At 52.8% G+C, this 26,097-nt stretch overlaps 1 protein-coding gene across 2 annotated transcripts in view; it reads right to left on the bottom strand.

The window, feature by feature from the left end:
* Positions 1-289: 289 nt before the first annotated feature.
* FOXN1 (forkhead box N1) overlaps positions 290-26,097 on the bottom strand; it is a 27,679-nt gene continuing 1,871 nt past the window's right edge. The window contains exons 1-8 of one of the 2 annotated variants that reach the window (XM_025041741.1): positions 14,238-14,385; positions 13,378-13,836; positions 10,875-10,985; positions 8,940-9,070; positions 7,614-7,710; positions 3,938-4,145; positions 3,263-3,754; positions 290-1,658 (exon numbers count right to left, since the gene is read on the bottom strand). In XM_025041741.1, coding sequence (XP_024897509.1) covers positions 1,339-1,658; positions 3,263-3,754; positions 3,938-4,145; positions 7,614-7,710; positions 8,940-9,070; positions 10,875-10,985; positions 13,378-13,836; positions 14,238-14,366 — 1,947 coding nt within the window. In that variant the 5' untranslated portion in view covers positions 14,367-14,385 and the 3' untranslated portion in view covers positions 290-1,338. Of the gene's footprint in view, positions 1,659-3,262; positions 3,755-3,937; positions 4,146-7,613; positions 7,711-8,939; positions 9,071-10,874; positions 10,986-13,377; positions 13,837-14,237; positions 14,386-26,097 lie in introns of those variants that run through there. The other variant, XM_006925001.2, reaches the window with a different exon arrangement.

The raw sequence follows: 26,097 nt of genomic DNA, 5'->3' as shown, positions 1-26,097 counted from the left end.
CAGGGTGATGGTGGGAGGAATCACAGGGCCAGAGCGTCTACAGTCAGTGCAGTTGACCTTTCTGCCCAGGAGGGAAGGTCCAGAAAGGAAGGCTCGGCAGCCGAGTCCACAAGGCACTTCCTTTATTGTTCCAGGATAGGGGACAATGGCAGGCCATTGAGGGATCTGCTTGTGCCTCATCTGAGCCCAGAGCCAACTCCTGGGGGTTCTTGTCACCCTCCCAGACCCAGGGTAGGCTGAGGCTCCCACTTGGAGATGGTTAGGCTCTCCGGTAGGGCATGGCGGGCAACTGGGCTACAACCCCTAGTTCCAACGGTATCCCAGGTCTTTCAAGCAGTCAGAGAGAAGGGACATGGGTGCTCCCCCGCCAGTCTATTCCAGGCTTCCTTTCCCTGAATGCCCAGGCTGCCTGAGACCGTTGGAAGTAATTAGTAAGCTGGGGCCGAAACTACTTGAACTTCTTATGGCGAAGGAGCGAGACTGTAGTGACCTGGAGGGGCCCTTCCTGCACCCGAGGCTGGGAGGACACTTTCAAGTTTCTAAGGGCAGGGGCTTTTCCAAACACAATGTGTTGGAATTGGGCTCAGTTTGGTCCTGGGGTGGACACTGCCCCTCCAGTGTGTCACCCTGGGGGAGGCAGGACAGCACACATGCTGAGGATGGGTAGAGCCTGGCAGAGCTAGTGCTGCTAAATAGCAGCTCCCTGGGGAGGCCCCAGACAACCTGGGGAAAGGCTCCATATGTCCTCCTCCATGGTGGGCTGCTGGGATGAAGGTGGGAGAATAAATACAGGGACTTCTGGGAAAGATCATGCCTGGAGGGGGCCAGGCCTGCAGAGAACGTGGACATCGGAATATGGTTCAGGGTGGCCTTGGACCTGGCATGGGGGCCCTGAGCTTTTGGTAACCAAAGCTTTCAGCTCTCAGCTGCCCCATAAATGAAGTCAGGGTCTGTGATATAGTTCTGATTCCTCTGGATATAAGGTATGTGGGTAGGTGTATGTCTGAATAACTGTGTGTATATGCACACATGTACTCATACATGAAGGCTTGAGTGTGGATGAGTGTGAGCTAGGGAGAGCATGTTTTCTTCTTGCCGGGACACTTGTTCTTCAGGGGCCCTGAGTGAGGAGCTAGCCCACCAGGTGGCAGAAATGTGTGAGGGGCAGCATCCTGGGTGGTGTCTTCTCTACCCCCAGCTGCTAGCTAACAAACAAGTCGGCTTAGTGGTATGGGAGCAGGGAGTGTTTCCTTCTTTGACCTTTAAGGTGAACCCGAAGTGGGCGACCAGCTAGGACTTCCAGGCCTGGCAAAGGCTGGAGCTGCTGCTGGGCATGGCTCATGCTAGGGCCATGGGCTTGGAGCTGGGGCTGAGGTACACAGAGGGGCCAGTAGGGGCCGTGGGGGGCGTGGGCTCCAGCTCCATAAAAGCTGAATAGAGGGTGGTGAGGTGCAGGTCACCCAGTGCCCCTGAGCCCCCACTTCCTGGTAGTGCCAAGTCGCTTACCCCACTGCCTGTCTCTGCCAGACAAGGCCCAGAGGGGAAGCAGTGGGGTGGTGGTGGTGGTGGCGGCATTGAAGATGATGTCGGGGATGAGGTCACCAGTACCAAGGGGTCAAGGGCCAAGCTGTCATCCTTCAGCTGTTCCCACAGGTTTCCTAGTTGGGAGAGAAAACGTGCATCATGGAAGGCACCAAAGGGGTCCTGTATGCCCCCAACCTATGGCTCTCACATGCTAAATAGAGAAAGATCGGGATAACACTGACGGGAATAGACCCTGGCACTAGCTGTGTGGCCCCAGGCAGTTGCTAAACTTTTCTGTTTCTTCCTCCTATGTATGATCTGAAAGCCATAACCCAGATGACCTCTTTGGCTCTTTTTTTGGAGGGGTTGGAGAGGGTCGAGGGTTTGAAAGCTGCCTGTTGGAAGGATTGATGCAGATGCTGTGCTCTTCGGAATTAGCCTGGGGAAGGTACCCCAGCAACTCTTCACCCTGGCTGCTGCCCAGGATCCTAAGGAAGGTGGATCTGCAGCCCAGACCATGGATTTTCCAACAGCGCACTGCTGGACCCGACGAGGAGGATGGGCTTGGCTCCTTGGGCCTCTTCCCCTGCAGGGCCCAAGGGTTTGGATCAGAGCCAGGAAGTACACCTTACTCTGAGGAGCAAATAGTGTTGCCACCTGATCCTCCTCTTTGTGTCATGTGACCTGCATCATGGCAGGCCAGGACCTGGTGCTTGCCTGGGGTATTGGGGCTGCAGGATCTGGAAGAAGGAGGTTGGACTAAACCCCGATTGAACTTGGTTGCCTGGGTTCCAATCCCAACTCTCCCTCTTTCTAGCTAAGTGACCTTGGGTAAGTTACTTGACTTCCATGCTTCTGTGAAATGGGTTTAACAATCTCTCCTATCCTATAGGTCCGCCCATATGAGGGAGCACATGTAAAGCACCTAGCATACTGCCTGATAGTTAATAGGAGTCAAGTAAATATTTATGGTAGCCCACATGTCTATTGTCTATAGCTTCCTCTGAGGCTGTAGAGCCCTGCTCCACACTTCTATATGGGGGTGAGGATCTAGCTGCACATTCCTTACAATAGTTTCCCAAGACCTGAACTGTTTCCCCATCAGATTGACTGCCTCCTCCTGCTTGTGGATATTCTCTATCCCACTGTATGCAGGAGGTCGGAGACCTGGATCAGCACCCTCCTCCAAACTTCCTGTGGCTCGTACCAGGGCCTGGGATGCACTGGAGTTGAGACAAGAACGAGTGAGCCTGGCCACATGCAAAGATGGAGGTGGCAAGATGTAGTAGAATGGATAGAACCTCTCCCCAGACTCCTACCCCCAAGTCTCTCCAGGACCTGCCTAGCTCTGAGGCCTTACATTCTTTCTGGGGATAGATCTCTTTCCTTTTTCTGCATTAAAAGGTGAACTCAGAGGATGCAGCTGCTTCAGGGAATGTTAGAACTATCAGGACAACCAAGTATGGAATGAAACATCAAGTCCCTTCCAGCCTACCCAGAGCTGAGAGTGGTTTGATGATGGGGTCAGTGGGAACATATTTAGGGGCACCAAGAGAAGGGCAAGGGCATTCCTCTTTGCCCCTTGACACACCCTGCCAGCTCCGGCCCTCTCTGCTTCAGTTGACTGGAAACCTGACAGCTAGCAGGCTGCAGCCCGGAGACTTGGAGGGGATGAACCACACTGTCAGGTGTACCTCCCCAGTTTTGTCCCACCTCCCCTTTCCCACCTCCAGCTCACCTTGGAAGTCAAAATCGGTGAGAGAGGGGTTGATGGCATCCAGGTCAGTACCAAGGTCTCCATCTGGCAGCAGGGTGTCATGCATGGTCCTGGCTGGGGAAGGCTCAGCCAGCAGCTTGGTGCTGTGGCTGGGTGGGGTGTGGGCAGGTAGAGGCGAGTCCTGTGGGGTGCCTGGCTGGGCCCGCAGCTCAAGATGCCCATCCGGCTGTGGGAACAACGGCTGCGGAGGTCCAGGAGGGGCCAGGCCTGGCGAGAGGTGCGAGTACGTCTGCCCATAGCAGGAGGGCGAGTGCCCCCCAAATAGGTCCTGCAGGGGGTTCTTTCCAGGAATAGGGCCCGGAACTGGGTGGATTGAGTGCAGTGGCTGGGAGAGCCCAACTGGAGGTGCCAGAGGCCGGATAGGGCCTGAGCCTGCCAGCCCAGGGGGTGGGCACCCCAGAAGTGGGGCACCCAGCTTCTCCCTCTTGTCTCCAATGAGGCTGTCCAGCTCTTCTGAAAAGGCCCAAGAAAGAGGAACACCATGAGACCTCCCTTAGCCCACAAACCCTCCCCAGCCTTAGAAAGGCACTCAGGCCCTTTATTTACTCATCAATTCTCCTCGTTCAGAATTTTTCTTCTCTCTTTTCTGGCTCATGGGAGCCCTGGGCCCTCCCTCGTACGGCCAATCAGCCTCACCTGGCTTGGCCATGCTCTTGCGAACAGCAATGGGGTCTTTCCTCTTCCACTTCTGCAGCTCCTCCTGCATCTTATCGATCTTGGCTGGATTGAGGGCCCACAGGCAGCCCTTGCGAGAGGAACTTCCTGATTTGTTCTCCACCTTCTCGAAGCACTTGTTGAGGGATAGGTTATGGCGGACAGAATTCTTCCAGCCGTCAGGTGCTGTCTGCCAAACCAGAGCAAGACAAGAATTCAGGCTGGGATCAGGCAGCAAGAGCCGGCTCCGGGTCTGGGCTCCAGAAAAACTTCACTCTGTGTGCAGAACCGCAGCCCATTCTGGGGCTTGCCCTTCTCAGCACCCAGCCCATGCTCGGTACCCTTTAGTAGTGGGGTGGGGCAGGCAGTAAACTTGACTGTAGGTTATTTACACCTGAAATCTGCCTTCGTCCTACCCTATCCCTGGCTGACCCTTCAGAGGATGGCTGAGGCGGTTCATAAAGGGAGGGCTGGCGGGGGCTACAGAGTTCTTGGCTTCTCTCCCACCTGGAGTGGGACCACTCTCCACAGGTTTTCAGGCCTGTGCTTGGAGCCCTTTGTGGAAAAGGAAATCACTGTTCATAAGTCTCTGGTGCCAGCTTTGGAGAGGAAATGAAGGGGAAGCTATGGAATGGTCTCCTGGGCTGGCCTCATCCCCGCTGGGGCAAACACGGGAGAAAAGAAAGATGGGTGACGTTGCCGAGTGTTTGGGTGCATGCACATGTTACACATAAATTTGTGTGTTTATATGGGCTTTGGTGTATGTGTGTGTGTGTTTATGAGAGAGAGAGACTGTGTATGAGCATGCACATGTCCCTAAGTGTGTCTCCCTGGTCTGAGCTTGTCTCTTAGGCATGAGTCTGTGAATTCCTCTGAGTGTGAGGACATGTGTGTCCCTGAGGATGAGTGTATGTGAGAAAGTCTCTCTGGGTGTGTGTGGGTACCCATGATTGTACGCGTGTGTGGGTGTGAGTGTTCATATGAGTGTGCCTGAGGGTGCGTGCCCTGGTGGGGAGGCTAGCCCTCAGGCAGGGGGTGCTCGTGCCAACAGAATAAACACCCATTAGGAGGCCCGGTCATGCCACCAGTGCAGTAATTGTGCCCAGGAAGGGTTGTAAAAACCATTAGGCTGACTCAGATGGGTAAGAGGCGGTGGCAGGGGTGCCAGTAGGCACCCGTAGTCCTCCCACCTCCAGCTTTGTTCCAGGCTCTGGGACGGTCCTGGACCTCACAGGGGCTGACTGTGGGCAGAGTTCTTGCTCTGGCTGGTGGGCCCTTCGTCCTCACCCACTGACCCCTTTCCCTTTCAGCTTGAAGTTTCTGCTTAATGAGGAATGGCCGCTCCCTCCTCCCCAGTTCACTTGCCCCAGGGAGCAGCCAGCTGAGTCACTCCCAGCCGAACTGGACTCTGGTGCCAGCGTCACTGCAAGTTGCTGGCAGGAGCTACTATAGTTTTTCTCAAGGGCAGCTGGCCTGGGGCAGGGGGCTGGTTGAGATGACCCTCAAGGCTCCAAGGGTCACAAAGAAGAATTCTTGAGCCACCAGACCAGCCAGTAGGGATTCATCTTCAACTCCTGTGACAATCCCTACTAGGAGTCAAGGCTGTGTCGCCCGATGGGCAGAGTTAATGGGCACTGGGCCCTTTTATGGCCCCATAAACCTGTGACTTTGGGATGCCAAGGCAGCCTACACCCCAGCCACTTCCTGTTTGGAAGAAGGATGGTCAGCACTAGCAATTATGTCCAGTGGCTGGACACTTCCCCAGTCCCACATCCCTGACTCATGGGCTATAGGATACCCACCTCAGCTACCTTGGACATGAGTGTTGCCTGCCCCAGGGTCCACTCTGTCCTTGATCAGAAAAATGACCTTCAAGTGGGGAGTGATATATAGAGGGGGCAGGGGATCTTTGAACTAATTCCTTAGGTGGGTCGGAGGGGAAGTGTCAGAGTTGTGCAACCCTGACCATTTTACAGATTGAGAAACTGAGGTCCAGAGAAGAAAGAGCCTAGCCAGAGGTTATACCAGGAGGCAGTGACAGAACCCAGACTCCAACTCTGTCCCCTAGTTAAGGGCCCTGCCCAGGTCACCCCACAGGGCTGGCTTCACCATCTGGGGCCCGTCCCATCCTCACAGATGCTTTCTCTCTGAAGTCAAATGTAAACTTGGGAGTGAGGGAATGATGCAACTGCTAAGAACAACAACTAGAATAAAAAAAAAAAAGCTGTTAGACCTCTTCACTCTTCAGCCCCATAAAATAGGGATTACACGGCTCCCAGGAAAAATAATTAGGCCAGGAAGATGAAATGCAGGGAGGGGCTGGGGCCAGGTCAGAAGTTAGCAGAGAGGAAAGGCTGAGAGGAGTGAGGCAGGGCCCTCATTTCCCTCTCTTTGGTCTGGCCCTTTAAAGGCCTGGAGGACCCTCCTAAGGCTTTAGGGGTTAGGGGGAGTTTGGTTCCCTGACCTGCTGGGTATAGGGGTAGCCCTGGCTACCAGCTTTGATGCTTCTTGAATCCCAGAGACAAGTTTCCTCTTTCCTCCTTTCCCTTCTAGAACCTCTGGTAGATGACCAGACTTTTCCCTTCCTAGCCAGACCACTCTGGCCATGTTGCCCAATTTTCATCTGATAGCAGCTCAGCAAGTACAATCTTGTTTGAATATCAGCCTCAGGTTATCCCCAGGCAGGACAATCGGGAAGACCTGGGGCTGGGAATCACCCACTATCAGGCGGAGCTGAGTTGTGGATTACCTGGGCTTCAGCACCCATCCTCTGCTTGGGTAGCAGATGAGATTGTATCCACCAGGGTGCAGGCTTTGGAGAAGGCATTCCTCACACACAAGTTCTGGTCTCCCCTGCACCCACCCCAGGAGAAAAAGTCTGTGCTAGAGGGTTTGAGGAGCATGCAGAGAAGGGAAATGGAATTTGTGTGAAGCCAATCAGTTTGAGACAGCAACTCATCCCGCCTACTGAGTGACCTTGAGCAGATGGATCACCTTCTGATGTGTTTGCCCATCTGGGGAGAAGGGCATCTGTCCTGCCTCTGGGAAGGGAGTCTGGTAGAGCTCCTGTCATCTGTGGATTGTGGGAACTAGATCCTGTACATGGGAAGGTCAGGTGAGCCAGCCAGTTCCCTGGGACACTCAAAGACCATGAAGCCCACACCCGCTTTCTGGCAGAACTGAAGCTGAGCCTGCCGCCCACAGAGGCAGATCCTAATCTCTCCCTGGAAGGCAATGGGTTCTGTGGTCCCAGCAGCCATGTCACCTTGGCTGGCCAGCTCCTACCCAAATTCCTCCAGCCCTACGGCATCATGGGGGCAGGGGTAGAAACAGTCTTTCGTTTCTTCCCAAGCTCTGTCTCCCAACTTGGGGTAGGTGGATGCTCCTTGAAGCCTAACAGGACTGACATGTCTACCTTCCGCCAGCATAAGGCCCCACTCCAGCCTGCTGTGTAACCTTGGGTGAATAGCTTGAGTTCTCTGTTCCTCACATGTTCTATCCTTCTGAAGTGAAGACAAGGAGAAATGTGTGAGCAGAAAACCCTCTCCTGGTTTTCATTCTAACTCCCCACCTCCCAACTGACTCCTCTGGTTCTAGAAAAGCCCGGCTTGCCTAGGACTTGTGGGTGGGGGAGTGGAAGTGGATCTTGGGGGCTCACCTTGAAGTAAGGGAAGTGTTCCGTCATGAAATTGTAGATCTCGCTGACAGGAAGGCTCCCAGTTTTACTGTTCTTAAGGGCCATGAAGATGAGGATGCTAAAGGCAGAGAAAGTTCTAAGAGTTCGAACCTCTGACCAGGCCTGGAGTTTCCCCCAACTTCCCTGTCCCCAGTTGGAGTAGTCAAGGAGAAATAACCTGCTGCAGAATTGAGTGAGAGGCTCTATGAGGAGGGATAAAAAAGTCTCTGCTGAAGTTAGGAATTACAGATATGTGAGGGTCTTGTGGCATCTGAGGGACCTGGATTGCAATCCTAGCTTAGCCACATACCAGCTGTGTGACCTTGGGTGAGTGCCTTAACTTCTCTGAGCCTCATTTTCCTCAGCTTTGAAGTGAAGAAAGTAATAGCTACCTCAGAGTTATGAGGATTAAGGATGATGCCTAGCACATAGAAGGCACTCATTAAATGGAAGCTGTCATTACCAGTCAGCTCTCAGCCAACTGCATAAATGTTGGATAGTAAGAGAATGAATTAAGGTTTCTTGAGCCTTTACAACGTGCCAAGCATATTCTCTCACTTAATCCTGCCAAAGAACTGAATATTGTTGTTGTTTTTTTTTTTTTTATTTTTTAACAGATAAATAAACAGAGGCTTAGAGAGATTAAATAACTTGCCTGTGGTTCCACAGCTAGTAAATTCCAGAGCCTGGACTTGAACCTAGTTCTGCTGGACTCCAAGGATTGCATATGCTCCTTTCTGAGCATCATCTTGCCTCCCACAAACCCCTTCTCTGTGCTCCTGGCTGATGTTTAAATTCCTTTTCCTTCCCCTGAGCTCACACTGGCTGATGACTTGACCCCATGTGGAGCCTGGCATACAGGAGGTGGAGTGTCACAGTTAGTTAGATGAAGAAAACTTCAGATGGAAGTTCTCTCAGATGGGCTGGGTGCTGCCAGCCTGGCACTTACAACCCCAGCCCCAGAGAAGGTACACCAGATCTGGCAGATAACTGAGTTGCATCTGCAATCTTCATCCTTCATTTATTTCCAGTAGAGCTTTGGGGTGGGACTTCTTTCTCTATTTGGGGAGGGACGGCTGGGAAAGGGGGCGAGCCACAGACACGGCTCTCCAGGCTTAGATGAGAAGTCAGAGATGATCTAGTCTATCCCGCCGTCCTCATGCAGGAATCCCCTCTCCAACGTCCTCTGGAAGGCTATGACTCCCCCACACGCCACCATTACCTTTATACCACAGGATTCCATGCCTCAGTTTCCCCAGGGGTCCTCTTACCACTCTTCCTTCCACCCAGGGATGCTGGGGGACATACCTGTAGGAGTAGATGGGTTTGGGGAAGAGAGGCTGGTGCCCATCGGTGCTGGCCTGGGGTGCAATCCGCTGGTATGGATAGTGTGAAGAGCCCAGGTAGGGTACAGGGTAGCTGCCACCACCTGGTGAGTACTGTAGAGGTCAAAGGGGCAGAGTGGTTGCCATAGTAACCAGCTTTCCCAAGGAAGAGGTCCCCTTCCCCCATTTATATTCATCTAGAATGAGAGCTGAGGCTAGATTTTTCTCTCCCATGGTCATGGGCTCCAATAGCAGAGCAATGCTGGGGGACTGGCCAAGGGTGTAGACATCTGAGGGTCTGTGAGGAGATCCACATTCCAGAATTCAGGATCTCAGAGACCTTGAAGCTCCTTTCCTCTAGCTCCTTCCTCTCAGGCCCTCTAGGTACTCTGGTTGTCATGGTGATGGAATAGCAGTCTGGCTGGGCTAGAAGTGTGAGGGGTAGCCCTGGCTTCTGCACACTTCTGGTCACGTGCTCCAGGCCTTCCTCATATCTCCTAAAGCAACTGGGCCGGAAGTGGGATGTCCACTGGGCGTTTGCTGGGCACTGCCACCTTTTACAAGTTTCAGTGGCTCTTTGAAAGGGCCAGTCATGGTGGTGGGCAGGTGGGGGTAGGAGGTGGTTTTACAGCAAAGGGAGTGGCTGCGGTGCCAGGGATGGTGTTTTATGGGGGCAAAGGGGGGAGGGAGACTCTGACTCCCCCATTTGCTCCAAGCTGAAGTGCTTTTTCCAGGTCACCCGAGAGGCACTTAGTGCCTGAGTCATCCTCTCTGCAGGCTCCATAAAGCCCTGGGTGCGGCCATCTTGTTGGGGGATGGGGTGTGGAATGCAGAGGGCATCAAAGCAGGGCTGGGCATGGCGAGGCCATTTAGGGTCTGGTAACCCCTTAGCCTTGCTGTGGCTCAGTCCCTGATGGGCCAGGCTACCTCAGGGACACCCCATATCCTGCCTGGGTCAGACTGTGAGCCTCAGGATGGCTTTGGATGTTCCAGCTGGGCTCCTCATGGGATGACCCCTCATATGTCCCCTCTGCTTCCCTCCATCTCTTTTTTCTCCCCACGAAGCAAGCAGTCTGACTACCTCCCCCTGCCACGTGCCTGCCTCCCTGCCTGAGCCAAGATCAGGGCCAATGCCAAGGGCTGGGAGTAGAACTTGCTCCACAGGCAGGGCCTGTCTCAGTGCCAGGCTGCAGGTGGATGGAGCTGGGCGCTGGGTAGCCACTTGCTCTGTCTTGCCTGGTGACTCTTGGGAGCTGCTTAGCTGCTCTGGGGCTCTTTTCTCTTTCTCTTTATAAAAACCTCCATCCCATGCCAGTGTGGGGCAATTACTTGGCATTCTGTACATCTGCGGGGAGCTGAGGCTAGGCAGTGGGGGTGGGCAAGGGGGGCAAGGTCAAAGACGATGGGAACTTGGAGCCTCCAGGTAAGAAGGCCCTTTAACACCATGCCTGGTCCTACCCCGTCTAGGCTAAAAGGAAGTTTGAGGCCAAGGCTACCTAGCAAGATAGTGACTGACCCAGATGGCAGCCCATTGTTCCCTGTCCCGCTTAGCCTTGTGTTCACCCCATACACTCCTTTTCTCTCTGCCCTGTCTGTCTGGCTCTCTCTCCTTCTTCCTCCCTTTTTAGTTCACATCCGGGCTCTGCCCCAATCTCAGTCCCATTCTCTTTTCTGAGACCTTTCAGTTCCTGCCTGGGTCTCAGAAAAGCCCCACCCAATCCTAGAGAAGAGTAATTGCTTTCCTTTCCATAAACCTCTGTCCCCCACCCCAGGTGGTACAGCCTGAGAGTCAGGGCCCTGCCACCCTTAATTGTCCACTCAAGTGTGCACACACTCACTCATAGACACACTCATATACCACACACCCACATAATATCCTGAGATCCTGGGGAAGCATGCCCACTTGCTCCAGACCCACCTGGTGGAAGGGAGGCTGGGAGGGACAGTACATGTGCTGCAAGGGGGGCTGGAAACAGTACATCCCAGGACCACTCTCCAGAGCTGAGGGCTTGACCTTCACTTCTGACCCCTGCTGGAAGAAAAAGCAGATGACTGGGCTGGGCCTTATTTTGCTTCCTTCTCTTCTGCATCTTAAGACTTCCACAAAAACAACCCCTACTTTGCCTCCCTCAAAGCTTGTTCCTGGAGAACAAACAGAGAACAGAGAAGCACAGGGATTTTTCTGAGGCAACTCAGCAAGTTAGTGGTGGAGCTGGGGCTAGAACCGACAGCGCTCCCTACCTCCCACCTCACTACAGGTGAGAGGCTGAGGCTGGGCTGTCCAGAGAAGTGGGGGAGACTTGTCAATTGTTTCACCGAAGTTGGGGTAGGGCCAGAGATCTCCCTGGAATGGAACAAGGGTGCAGTACCTGACTCTACTCACCAAGTCAAGCCCTTGGGCCTGCTTGCTGCTTCTGAGCCCCCAGCCTTTCAGAACAGATCTGTAAAAGACACCCTAGAAAAGGCCACATCTCCAGAATTCCCACTGCAGAGCCATGGTGAGGGGAGCACAGAAAGTAGCTAGCCAGGTTGGTCCAGCTGGGGCCCGTGGGCCCTGCCACTTCCTCTTCTGCAAAGCCCAGCGAAGCTCCAGCAGGCTCTTTGGACGGGGCTAATGAGTCCTCTCTCTGCTCTTTCACCCCAGTCATCCCCCACTCAGAACTTTTGTTCCTTGTTCCAGGGAGTCTGTCCAGTTGCTGGTCTGCACGAGACTATGGCACTCTCTCACTGTGGCACAAGAAACTTGTAGCTGCTGAAGATGGTGGTGGCTACACTCTGGCTTCCCATGAATTGTAAGCCCTGCACAGAGTCCCCAAGGGCCTAGCACAGAGCTCTACCCTGAGTAAGGCCAGGAGTGGGGTGGCAGCTAGGTACTGGAAGGTAAATAAGGCCAGGAGGAGGTGGACTACTCTTCCTGGGGCCACAAGGGGCTTTGAGAACCAGCATCTGGGCCCAGAGGGTCAAACCAGCTGTGAGCTCTTTCTGGGTATGCCCTGGGGTTGTTGATGCATAGATAACTATAATCATAGAATCTCAGTCCTGGAAGGGCCAAGAGCACTGTGTCCAACCCCCTCATTTGGCAGATGATGGGGCTGAACCCATAAAGGGAAGTGATATGCCCAGGTCACCTAGAGAGCTGACTAGCTAGCTGTGGGTCCCTGGCCTGAACTCTGTGCATAGGGTAAGGGCATAGGCTCAAATCTCAGCCTCACCGCTAAGTCACTTGTCCTCTATGGAGCCTCAGTTTACCCACAGCTAGCAAAATGGAGATAGTGGGAACTCTTTAGATGGTTGTCATGAGAATTAAATGGGGCACTTAAGAGAAATCACCTGGTAGACTGATCCGGGGCTGGCATTGGGTAGACATTTGAGGGGGTGGGAGAAGCAGCTAATATGATGGTGCCCTCACTGTGGGCTGCTGTCATATTCAATGGGCCTGAGGGGAAGCTATCAAAGGGCCCCAGAATGAGAACAAGGTCCTGTCTTAGCCACACCTGGTAGGCGCTCAACCCCTTTCTCTGTCTTCTAAGCCTGGGAAACAGGCGTTTGTCGGGGTTGGTTAGGGGTTGTAACAGGAGCGTGTTTGAAAGCAAGAGGTGAGGAGGGCTGCTGGGCATCTAGAGTAGGCACAGCCTGGGCTGTCTCCGCTCAATGCTCCCCACTTCAGGGACCTCCAAAGCTGGGGAGCAGGGAACAAATCTCCTTTGAGCTTTCCTTCCCCCAAGGCAACAAGACTATGGAGCAGATACTATTAAACAGACTTTTCAGATGAGTCTCTGAGAGGCTCAGGGACTTGCCAAGGTCACAAAGCTTGTGGATATGGCTGTAGAAGGACATGTCGACCTTCCATGGTGCTTTCAAGATATTTCTATGAATACACCTAGGCCCCACTCTGGACAAAGAATGGGGACAGAGAGGTCCTTTGAGAAGACTTAAATCCTTTCTCAACTCTGTGTGCTCACGCTGGAGAGGGAAATATTGTGCTCTGTGTCTTCTCCCTAAACCCTTTCTCTTGGCCTCTGGAATGTGTTTTTCTTCTCACATTTGCATATGGGCGTGTAGGTCTGGCTGGGGATTCTTGACACTTAAACAAACAGAGAGAAGTCACACATTGGAATTCTGTCTCAGGAGCCTCTGGGAAGCTGCCAACTACCTTGGCCTGACCTGCCTCCCCTACCTTGTCCCCTAGCCAGGCCCCATCCCCTCCCTAGCTGACCTGGAGGCCCAAAATGAAGCCAAGAGACCCCAACTCTCTGAGCTTGCTGCTTCCCCGGTACACGCTGACCCTGAATGGAAAGGTCTGGGAAGGGAAGGTGGGGAGTTTGATCACAGAGGACTCATCTGGGCTGCTGGGAGGTGCACAGAGGGCTCGTGGGTTGCACAGAGGGCTCGTGGGTTGCCCATTGACCACTGGTACTTACCAGGACTTGGGGGCTGTGCTCCTGGCTCGGGTAGGGAAGCCCGTTGCACCAGGTTTCTGCTGAGAAGCCAGGCAGGAAAGCCTCTGCCTCCCCCACATCAACGGGGATCTCGTCAAAGGCCTCCAGTGCCTCTGGGGTCTTAAAAGAGTGTCCATCGAGGGCCAGGGCAGTCTGGGCCTCAGGAAAGACGTCCTCCTGGAAATGCCGCTTGTATGGGTGGAAGGGCACGTGGCTGCCCTTGAGGAAGCGCCCAGGGCTGCTTGCTGGGCCCTCCTCAAAGCCGAAGCCTGGGTACTTGTCTGAGGGTGAGAGCCGGAAGGGGCCTGGGCCAGGGCCGGCTGGACAGTGGACTTGCTCGGGGCCTGGTGATGCGATGCTGGGGCTGTGCGGGGGCAGTGAGGGTGCCCTTTCTGGAGGGCCATCGGGTGCAAATGATGAGCAGCTGAAGCCGGCATGCTTCTGGGTGGACAGAGGGTAGAGACCTGTGAGAAGAGGCTGGACCAGGATCCTACTCTGTGCTAGGGATAAAGGGTCTGGGGCTGAGCTCTTGAGAGTCCTCAAATGATGGAGACCTAACCTGCCCTTGGAAGCCCCAATCTGATAAGGCCACATTGCTCCTAAACCTGGGGTGCCCCCAGTGGATGGATGTGCATTACTGTCCCTGGAAAGCCCCAGACTGAAGGTATAAGCAGAAGGTGTATCTGAATACTTCAGAATCTTGGAGTCACTGGGTACTTGTTTGCTGGTGGATGAGATAAGACAGACCCTGGGAGGTCCTTGAGGGGTGAGGGTGACTGGTCTACCTGCTGTACAGCCCTCAGGACTTGGCCTCAGCCCAGGCCTAGGTTCTGGGTACTTACGCTCTGTGGGGCAGGGGAGCCTGGGAGGCCTGGTGCCTGCATGAGGTCCCCTTGAGGCTCACTTCCCTCCAGTCTTGTGGGGCCTGGCAGCGTGACGTCAGACTGTGGAGGGAGTAGCGACACCATCATCCAGTCCTGGCCTCGAAGAAAGTCGGCTGTGATGAGAACGAGGGCCAGCGTCCAGGGATGACCAACCTAAGTCCACCTCCTCCACTCCTACCCCATCCCTGGTCTGGGACCCTGACTCCAGCCAGACATCTGATGAGAGAGAGACAGGCAGACCGACAGAGAAACAGAGAAACTGAGAGAGACATAGAAAGAGAAGGAAGCAGATAATGTGAGAGGCAGAGCAGGAAAAACAAAGAGAGAGCGAAGACTGGTGGAGAGAGAGCGAAATGAGCTGCTTAGGAGCTGCCTCCCTGGCCGCCCCCACTCCCTGTCGCTCTCCAGGGAGGGAGGGCTTGGCTGTTTTGGATTTTGCAGCTGCGGAGTAGTGAACTAGTAGTGGTTCCCAGTGAGACCCTGCCTCTGGCTCCTTGCGCTCTGTCTCCTGTCTTCACGATGAGGGACTGGGCTAGGTGACCATGGCAAGCAGTCTTTGTGCAGTAGCTGAGCAGGTGGGTGGTCCTGAGAAGAAGGGGTGTTGGAGAGTGGGCCGGGCTCAGGCCTGGGGTGGGAGTGACCCTCATACTGCAGGTGACTAGCCCTCAGCAGAGGTTGGGCCTGTGGTGCTACCCTTGGGGGCCTTGGCCTGGCTGACATGATTACAGTGTACAACTGGGGACTTGAGGGGATCTGATTGCCTGGTGGCCCTGTGAACCTGGCCCTGTGAACAGCACTGGGGATGCTGCCACTGGCCCACTCTGGAATGTCTGGCATGTGCTGTTTTCTCCTACGTTCTCCAAACTCCATCTCCAAACTCCAGGTGTGACTTTGTGCACTCCATTGACCTTTCTGAGCTGTCATTTTACCATTTGAAAAACGAAGGGCTTGGACCACGCGGTATCTGAGGGTTCTTCCTGCTCAGACCTTCTAGAATTATAGGAGAACTCTGTCCCCAGCACAGCTGCATGGTTGAGGACTCAGCTCAAAGCCAGCCTTAGCCTGTCCTTGCTAGCTGGACCAGTGAAGCTCTCTGAGCCTCAACCTCTGAGCCTTGTAAACTAAGGAGAGAGCTAGGCCTTCCCTCATGGACGTGCTGAATCAAATGAAATCACGCACAGAAAATAGCACAGTGCCTAATATGTAGTAAGTGCTCAGTAAACGCCAGCTCTCGTTATTAATAATATCATTGTTAGTATGGCTGTTACTCTCATTGTCATCCGCTCTGCCTTCTTCCTCTGCCACCCGCAAAGGGCAGTTCTTGAATTTACTCCTCTTTACTCAGGTGGTCTTTGATAAAGGCTACCATTTGCTGAACACCTGCTCTTGGCAGGCCATTGTATAAATGATTTGGAGAATTTTCTCATTGGTTTGTCAGAACACCTGTGAGGAAGGTACAGTATTAATCCCACTTTTCAGATGAGGAAACTGAGGCTCGGAGGGGTTATGTGACTTGCCCAAGTCATACAGCTAATTCTTGATAGAGTCGGGATTCAAACCCAGATCTATCTGACTCTGGAGGATGCACTCCTCTTAATGTTTCTTTGTTTGGTGGGGGTCAGAGTAGGGGTGGGATAAGCTGGGGGGCCAGGCAACAAGAAAAGCATGAGGTTTACACTTATCCTTCCTACCCAAGATACACTCAAGCAGAGCAAGGTAACTGCATTTCTCATGCCATGCCTCTCCCAGGAGCTCTGGGAGGGAGGGATGGCCGTGGTGGCCCAATGATGCTCAGCCTTGGGTTAACACATTTTTGCTAAATAAACTATGTCCTTCATTTGACAGGAGACAAGGAAGGGAAGGCATGTGCCCAAAGTCCCTCAGGGGATCATTGGCAAAGGGGGCTGGTAGCTGGGGTCCAGGTGGGGGCCTGGTAGGAGGCTCTCCCGCCCCTTCAAGAGTCTCCACCGCCCCTTCTCCATATCCTGGCGCCCGCTCACTCGGCAATGCTAAATGTGGCGTGACCAGGGAAGCGCCGAGCTGGCCGTAACTGGACACCGCAGCGGAGCAGGCAAGGGGCCCAAGGTGCAGGGCAGCCCATCTCCAGCTCCGCATGACCGCTCGGCCTGACCTGCCTGCCACACCGGGCCCTGGCTCCGAGCAGCTTTTTCAAGGTGTACTCCAGCACCTCCAGAGGCAAGGCCGGGGGCCTTTCCTCCGCCCAAATCTCAGGCGTTGTAACCGGTGGGGTGGTGGTCACTCCCCTCTCTGGAGGCAGAATAGCATGTACAGAGCAAGGGTTTTGGATTTGAGCCAGCCTGAGTTTGAGTCCAGCTGTGTCACTTCCTGGTTGAGTGATTTTGAACAAACTGTGTAATTCTTTGTATCTCACTTTGTTCCTCTGAGAAATGGAGCTTGAGGACTCATCTCACAGGGTCGTCATGAAGATTTAGTAAGATGATGTGTATATGGTGCCCGACACATAGAAAATGCTCAAGGACACATGCCACACATCTGATCTCGTTGGCCAAATGTGGCTGTAGCCTCTGACCCCAGACTCTAGTTTTCCTGATGGTCTTGCTGCTTCAGGCAGGCCTGGGGAAACTGGCTAATGGCCCCATGCCCAGGTGGCAGCTGCTGTTGCTAGCCCTGTCCTGTCTGCCCGGCCTTCACTCAGCCTGGCCTCAGGGGGCTCAGACCCCAGCTCTGCTCTTCTGAGACATGAACCTGCGGAGGCCTCTCTGAGCCCCAGCTTGGGCTACACCTCCGGCTGAAGGTCTGGTCTTCCCAGAAGGACCCCTGTAGCATCTGCTTCACCCCCAAACTTGCACCTATATTCCAGGACACCATCTCTAGTTCTGGCTGAGTTCTTGCATGTAAGAGGCCTTAACGGAAGGCTTCAGTTCACAGTCACAACTTTTATACCTTGGCTTGGCCAAACCACCACCTGGCCCCCTCCAAGCCCCCAGGGACAGGATTAGAGCCAGGAGTTCAAAGGCTCATCCCTTGATTTGCATAGAGGATGCAGAAGACCCCAATGGTCCTCAGTGCAGGTTTCCTCTGGGAAGGTTTTATAAATGATGACTCCTGATTTGGTGACCATGACATCCCTTTGGTTGCCTCAGTCAAAGTTCTATTTTGCAAATGAGGAAAGGAGGCCCAGAGAAAAAGCTGTGACTTGCCTAATACCATACAGCCCAGGAAAGAGAGGATCCTCCACTAGCTGCAGTCCAAAGGGCCCTTCTGCCTTAGAGGCAGGGAGGAGGGGCTCTGATTGGTGCATTTGGGGGGTGTCCTGGTTAGCACAGGGAAGGACTCACTGTGGAGGGAGGGATGAGGCTGCCTTGGAGTAGCCAGTGGAGTTCCCGAAGTTGGATGATCTAGTTCATAAGCTCTAGAATCAGGATTGGATTTGAAACCCAGTAACTGTGGGACGTTGGGTGGACAAGTTGCTTAACTTCCTTCCCTGGGCCTCAGTTTCCTTATTTGTAAAATAGGACTAATAATATGTACCTCTCTGGAGGATTAGATAACCTATTGCTTGTAAATGGCTTAGTGCATAGTACGTGCTCAATAAATGGTAGCTATTATTAATAATTAACAGTGGGACAGAGTTAATTTAAAGCATTAGCTCTGGGGGTGGGGGCAGGGAGACCAGAGGAAACTTCTCTTCCTGCCTCCCACCTCCGTCTCCCTGACATCCTCTTACCCCATTTGCAGAGGCTAAACTTCCCTCCTTTTGACTTTCTGGCCTCAGAGATCATTTCGGCCATTCCTCTGTGGTAGAATGGCTATAGAAACTCGCAGGAATTAGAGTAGGAAGGAGGGAGTGACTGTTGTTTTGGATCCCTCAGGAAGCCTCTCTGATGGCTTCAGCATCCTGGGGCTGGCACCTGCATTTAGAAGGAATCTTTTACGGACAGCTAACCTCTATCCTATCTGCTTCAGTTTCAGGTAGCACAGTGGGATGTGAGTGTACAAAAATCAGCAAACCAATGCACTAGGTCCAGCTCTCCTTTCTCAGGAGCTACCCTGGATGTACTCATCATCCTGCCACTTAGTGCGGGCTCCCACAACCCACAGCCTACCTCTTCTTGGGCTAAAGCTAGGCCCGGGCTTTCAGTGTGCCCTGGGGACCTTTTGACTATAAAGATGTTCATCATCACAACCCTATATCTATAAAGCACTGTTCAGTTTATAAAGCACTTTTGTATCTACCGTCTTATTTCATCCTCCTCTTGCTCCAGAGGGAAGCGGGCAGTGGTGTGCTAGAGCCAGCAGCTATGGGCTTTCGAGAGCCAATTGTGTCCATCTCTTTCCAACTCCATGTTCAGTGGAATCAGACCAAATAGGCCATGGTGGGAGTATTTACCTATGGAAATTAGCAAATACTACAAATTACAAATTAGAACCTTTTTTTTTTTTGGAGAGCTGGTTGGTGAACATTTATCAGCACACCACTGACAGAGAAGCAAGGTCACTAACCTCATTTTTCAGGGGAGAAAAATGAGGCCCAGGGAGAAGTGACATGTTTGGGACCACATAGCTAAAACTGAAAATCATAACTCCTGATTCTCAGACCTCGAGAGCCCCAACTATACCCGCAAACGCACACTCCAGGAGAACAACCCTGGCAAAACGTTAGCTGAAAACCATTTCAATATATCTGGGCATTCTCTCTACCCTCTACTCTCTGAACTTCTCCTCCTTTCATGATCCTTGGTGAGTGGGAGGGTAAGGGTGAAGATGGAGGAAAAGCAGACTTGATCTTCCCTGGAGTCAAAGGGAAGACAGAAATGACGGGTTACAAATTCCCCAGAAAGCATAACGACATGGTCCACAACGATCATCGAATCCCTGCCCTGTGACTTTTTCACAAACAGCCAGACCTGTGTCCCTTCTACCCAGCACATCTCCCCACCTCTCAGAGACCGTTTCCCTAGAGCCTCAGGACTTGGGCACAAGGAGCCATTTGGGGGTAGAGGTTGGGGGATACCTGGTTTGCTGGTTGTGTGACCTTGGACAAGTCACTTCCCCTTTCTGTACTCAGTTCCCTTATAAGTAAAATGAGACACTGAAATTATTTGCATCTACAGATGCTGAAATTGGTTCCATGGATGTGTCTATGGTCAACAGAGCTGTCAGGCCCTCACCCCACTTTACTTTCAGGAGAGACCTCCATGAGGAAATATATCCTTAAGGGGACCAAGAACAGCTGGGTGAGGTATTATACCCCAGAAGGGAGGTGCTGTATTATCATTCTCATTTTTAGGTGAGGAAACTGAGGCTCAGAGAGGTTACCCTGACTTGCTTCAGTTTACTCAGCTAGTAAATTATGCTCCCCTGGATTCAGACACAGGTTTCAAAAAGCCAGTATGCTTAACCATTAAGCACATGGCCCCACCTCGGGAACACCTTGGTTTCCTTGCTCATACCTGGAAGCCAGGGTGGCAGGTGGGGGGCAAGGTTGGAGGTTTCCTTGGGAGGGTCTGTCCCTGCATTCCCTGTGGGCAGTTGAGTCACAGAGGACACCAAGGGCCCTCACTGGGTGCTCTCCACACTCCCTCCTACCTGGGCTGCCTCCTACCCACCCTTTATGAGCGAGGTGGAGACAGTGCAGTTCCGCCTTAATGGTTTCTGTTGCTGGCTGCGGCAGCATGTTTTACGAGGGGTGGGGCCCATGCCCAGTGCTGCCTGTGGCCCCACCCAGGGCTCCGCCTGCCTGGCTGCTGGGAGGGGTCCCCTACAGTAGATCAGTAATTACTCAGTGGGGGGTGGCAGGGAAAGGCCCCGGGGGCCTGCTCTGGAGGCTAGGGCATCCTAGGATACTCAGGATCTAGGGGTGTCAAGAAGGATGGGGCTTCTAGCTCCTCTCCTCTCATCAAGGTTGGGGCTTCTGAGGCCAAAAATTCTGGAGCTCTTGACCCTGCCTGGGTTTCAGGAAATGTGTCAGATGTCCCTGCCTTGAGATCCGATGAAAGTGCTTTGAGAAGCAGCTATAGACAGACAGAAAGGGTAGGGGGTGAAGTGGGGAAGAAGAACAAAGGATGAAAAGCAGCCTTGTCCTCCGTGCAATACTTTCCTCAAATCTGAGCCACTGACACCAGCAACTGAGCCATTCCCATTCCCCAAATCAGGGCTCTCCCAAAGCCACTTCAGTCATTCCCCTGCCTCTGGAAGTAGGCTGGTCCTGGAGCATCACTCAGTATGTCCATCCTGAAAGAACACTTGAGCCACCTGAAAGAACACTTTAGCTAAACTTCATCTCCCTTGTAATCTTAATCCTCTTGTCTTGTCCTTCCTGCCAATCACCAAGAGACCTTCCAGAGGCTCCTGAAGGGTGGGTCCCAGCCTTGCTGCAGACGCCTGGCTCCAACGGCTTCCTGTTCTCCCACTCTTCTTTGCCTAGCACTCCTGCCTGTCTGTTTTCCCTGACCACCTCTGGGCAGCTTTCCATCTCTCTAGCCCATCCTCAGCCCCTGCCACCCAACCTTGGCCCTGAAGGAGCTGAATCCAAGCACTCACAGTGGGTTCTGGGCCATGGCCACCATCACGGCTTCGGGGAGTCATCAGGCCAGCGACAACCCAGGAACCTCCATGGAGGTTTAAATACTCCCACATGCCTGGACCAGCCCCCTGCCTGAGGGCTGGGGTGGGGCTGCCTCCCCAGGCCAGGCCAGGCAAGTCACATGATCCATAAATGCCACAGGACCACAGGCCCTTCCCAGCAACCTGGGGAGACCAATTGGAGCCTGATCTCTCTGGATGGATAGACTATGGATGTATGGATGGATGGATTAATATGTGGATGGAGGGATGAATAGGTGAGTGGATGGAAGGATAGACGGATGAATGGAATTGACAGATCAGTGAATGGACTGATTGATGGATGGACAAATGACTGATGGAAAGGTGGACACATGGATAGATGGACAGTGGGACAGATTGATGAGAGTCCTTGACCTGCCTGTGGATGCTTATTTGGTAGATAGGAAATAAGGGATGCTTAGTTTCAAAGAAACAAAAAAGTGCTACCTCTCAAAGCTTCCATCCATCCCTTTCTGAGACACACCTACCAGGACCCCTTCTCTCCTCTACTATGGTCACCGAGTCTGAGAGATTTGCTCTCCTGGGTTCTCTCTACTCCTTAGATGCCCCTTTGCAGAGACCTCCCGGCTTATTTGGTAGATAGGAAATAAGGGATGCTTAGTTTCAAAGAAACAAAAAAGTGCTACCTCTCAAAGCTTCCATCCATCCCTTTCTGAGACACACCTACCAGGACCCCTTCTCTCCTCTACTATGGTCACCGAGTCTGAGAGATTTGCTCTCCTGGGTTCTCTCTACTCCTTAGATGCCCCTTTGCAGAGACCTCCTAAGCACCCCCGGCCCCCAGGGATCTTTCGCTCTTGGGCGACATTCATGGTCTGCCTTTTCTTCCCTCCTGCCTCTCTAGAGTCCAGGCTCTGAGGCTGTGAGTTCACCTCCAGACCTTGCTCCGAGAAGCAAAGTCTACTTACCCTCCAAGGTTAGCGGGAAGAGGGGGAGACAAAAATATCAATTCCAAGAACATGAAATCCTTAGATGGGCAACTTAAGGAGAAGATGCCCCTCATTCCCCACCTTTTTCAGGGATTTTTAAAGGCACGACTGGGTCTGATGGTGAGAGCAGGTTTGGCAAGGGACTTGAAGGTGAAAAGGTGGCCTAGAAACATTGGGGGCCTGACTGGAGAACTGGGTTCCTGGACAGTGGGAACTTCTTGCCTGCTTAATCCTCTCAGAGGGCAGTGTGCATAACACAGTGGTCTGAGGCCTTAGACACTGATTTCCAGAGAAGAAAGTTCTTTTTAAGCCTTAGTCTGCCCAGCTGTGAAAGGGACCAGAGTGGATGGTGAGGTGTGGAGTGACTGAAGGAACAGGAGGATTTTTCACAGATTATGAAATATCTTCATCCTTCTTTACAACAAGTTTCCTTCAGGCACAGTGGCTGAAGCGGTGGGGAGGGGGCAGCAGGGGGGGGTGACAGAATGGGCTGGGGTATGTGGGCTTGCCTCTTGAGTACCCATTAGTTCTGCCATTCTGTGGTCTAGAAGTCTGGCCTCCACATGAAGTCACTCAGGGCTGAGCCTGGTGTCTCATCCCTGCCTCCAGTGGGCTGCATTGGTCATTGGCTTCAGAGTTGATTGGTTTGGTGGTGATTGGCAGCTGAGGATTTGAGCTGTGCAACCAACAGGAATAACTAGGCCTTGTTTCATCTCATTCCCTAGCCGGGCATTTATCATCTCAGAAACACCTGTTCTCCCCAGCAGCTGCCCTCACAGGGAGTCCATCTGACCAAGGACCCCAGAAACATCTCCCAGCTCTGCCATCAGTGTAGGCCAGTCACAGGAATGAACCTCATTTCCTCCATTATAAAATGGGATCTTCATCTTTGCTCTAAATACCTCACCCGGCTGTCCTGGGGACTGAATGAGAACTAGAATGTCAGAATGCTCTGAAGAAGGTCAACCGGCACCGTTTTGTCTGGTGCCCCTGCCTCCTCTCTTGGGGTCCCAGGCCCATGGGATTTCAGAATAGGGATGGAGGCTGAGATCTTTACCCCCTTCACCCATTTGTCCTTCCTGGTGTACTCCCCATGGAGGTGATCAAGAGTGCTCACATCCAGCTGCTGGGCCCCTCTCTGTCTGCTCACCTTAGTGGGAGCGTGAGATGGCACAAGATCTTACCATTCCTTGGGGCCACGGGCCTTTCACACTCTATACATATCATTATCAGAATGACTGCTCATTATTACCGATCTATTATTAGGGATATTAATTCTGCCACCACTACTAATAATCAGATCTAGTACAAGACACATACTGGTGGATCCCCTCCCCCCACTCCACCCAGAGCACGCATTCATGCACACACTAGGCAGGCAGTAAGTGAACTGCCTGGACTTGACAAATCATGGAGTGAGAAGAGCAAGGACCTCCTTATTTGACAGATGGAGAAACTGAGGCCCCACCAGCAGAAGGGACTGTTCCCTGCTATGTAGATACCTGTGCACTGGCCCTTCCTCTAGGCACTCGAGCTAGGTGAAACCAGCTCTGAGCACCTAATCATTTTTTTGCCCATCTGAGAAGAAGGATGTGGAGAAGTGGTAGGTTCTAGGGGTATTTTCCCTGGCCATTCAGCTCCTGGGCTCCAGACTCTACCTTTCTCCCTTCTCTACTCCCAGACCCTCCTGGGCTTGGCATCTTCATTCCAAAGAACTTTTTCTCTAAAACCCTTCCCACCTCCTTCAGATTGGACACGCTCATGGGAAGGCTCAGAGAGGCTGAGCCCCCTCTCCAAAGGCACATGCTCTGTAAGGCCCAATGTAAGTTCCAGGAACACCCACCACCACCACCACCAAAAGGGGGCTGGAGACACCTCTGACTGTGAACACTTCTGTGGTCACTCTGGCTCTGTTGTGTGGAGACTTCTAAGTACAGAGTCTGATAGTTGGGTTTTCTGGTGCTGTGTGCATATGTGTGTGTATCCTCATGCATATCCTATGTCTTCCAAGACTGATGAGCTGGTGTAGTTTGGGACATGGCTGTGGAATTTACAAGTGTAGGTGGGATCTCCAACTGTCTCTGGGCAATCCGGTTCCAGGGACACACCCCATTCTGCGTGTGTGTGTGTGTGTGTGTGTGTGTGTGTGTGTGTGTGTGTGTGTTGGTGCCTCGGCTCACTGCAGTTTGTCAGAAGCAGTAGTTTCAGGCTAGGGGAGCAGGACTTGAAACTGACTGACTATGCATCTTCCCATGAGCACAGGGTGGAGGGTTAGGTCAGAGCTCCCAGTGGGCTCTCTGTTGCATTCTTGGGGGTCTTGAGAGGTGTCTACCCCTTGGAGATTCCAGAGTAGTCATGAGAGCATGGGTTCTCTTTACTCTGTGACTCATAACTGGTTCTCAAGTCAAGTTCTCTGAGAGATCACAATTCAGCTAATTTTCTCCCCGGCCCCATTAATCTGAGCTGACTAAGCAAGAACCACAGGTGGGGTAGAGACCCGAGGATGCTCATGATGGCAGTCATTCCTAAACAATCTGGCAGGACTCCTTGCTTCAGTTTCTGTCCATCTCCCTGCCTTGGGACTGGCCATGCCGAATTGAATCAGTTACACTCCCAGCCTCCCAAGAAAGGTTGCCACTGGCTCTTTTTGGGTCCCTCTGAGCATGTCTGTCCATTTCCCCCCTCTACCTACCACCCATTTGCAGTTTAGAGAGATCCACCTGGACATCAGACCTCGACTTGTCTTCTTGCACTTGAATTCATTTTTACTATTTGGCCAGCATCCAGCCTATAAGGGCCAGATGGGATCAGGAAGCTGAGGGCTTATCCAGGGATGATCCTATCCTAACTATTTTGTCCTGGTGGCATAACTCTGGGCTTTTCCTGCACACTGGGAGAGTGTGGAGAACAGACCAAGACCTGGCGAGGGTATTGATGAGGGATGTTGAACTCCAAGGAGGATATCTGGTGTATGGAAAGATCCAGCCTAGAGAGCTGGAGATGATGTCGAATGGGAATATGGAGCTAAGGATGAGGACGAAGGTAAGGCTAAAGAGGTGAGGTGGGGAAGGAAGAGAGGGACGGAGTTGAAGAGACGGAGGTGAAATTGGGTACAGGGAGTTGGATAGGAAGAGGGCTGGATTGGGGTTGGAGGTGGGATTGGGGATACAGCTGGTTTGTGAAAGGATAAAGGGATGGAGTGGAGGAGTTGAGGGTGGAGTGAGGCTTGAGGTTGGGGATGGGCAGAGAGAAGGAGGAAGGGGCAAAGGTTAGGAATGGATCAATTGGAAAGACCAAAATTGTTCGGGGACCTTTGATTGATGCTTCTGAGATGCACTCTCCCAGAGGTCATCTTGTCATTCCCTTGCTCCTGGGCAAGTCGCCAGCCCAACTACACGCATCCCAGATCAATGGTTGCCTCTCCACTCAGGAAACCACCTCTTATGGTTACATAGTCCAGCCAAACTCAATTTAAAATGCTGAAATGTCTCTCTGAAGACTAATGTCAATTTCTTCTGCTGCAGAAGCCATTCTTGGCTTGTGGAACTATTCTCTGCAGGCTTCAGCAGGGATGGTGGGCTGTGACTGGGAAGGAAATAGGGGAGGACATATCTGAGGGACTTCTGTCCCCTGCATCCTTCTGTTATGGGGGAACAAAGGGAGGCAGGCGGAAGTGGCTCCCAACAGCCCCCTCCTCATTAGAATAGGAAGATGGAGAGACTAAAAGAGGGGCAGTGGGCATGGGGCCTTCTTTCTGTCCCTTCCTGTACACAAACTCCCAGGAAATTTCAGTGTGACATGGTCACACTGAAACACAGGCTTGAGCCCTGTGCAGGCTGTAGGGGTTCTGCTAGTCCATGAAGACTCTAGTTGGAAGGAGGGAGGTTAGATATCAGGAAGGACTTCCTGGCTGGGAAGGATGGAGAGTCCATGGGATGTGTTGCTTACTTAGAGGGCAGATGGGACTCTCCATGGGGGTTAAAGGAAGGCTTTCCCTGAGACCAAAGAGGGGAAACGTGACAGCTTCCCAGAAGGCACGTGTAACCAGTGGGCTTTCCCCTCGTCTTTAACTCTCGCAAGCCTTCTCTCTTCTCATAATGAATGACGAAAGCTATTGGTTGGGGGCCATGTAGGGTCAGTGTGTAGATAAGACAAAGATACCGAACAGGGGGCTCCCAAACCCTCTAATTTTCTCTTGCCTTTCTAGGAGCAGAATCGAGAGGATTCTGGGGCTACCTGAGCCCCTGGGAAATAAAGTCCTCTGAGAACTCTGGCATTCC

The sequence above is a fragment of the Pteropus alecto genome, unplaced genomic scaffold, assembly GCF_000325575.1.
Source record: "Pteropus alecto unplaced genomic scaffold, ASM32557v1 scaffold98, whole genome shotgun sequence".
NCBI lineage: Eukaryota > Metazoa > Chordata > Mammalia > Chiroptera > Pteropodidae > Pteropus > Pteropus alecto.
Note: the sequence above shows the minus strand (reverse complement) of the source record. Positions and strands in the feature narration are given on the sequence as shown.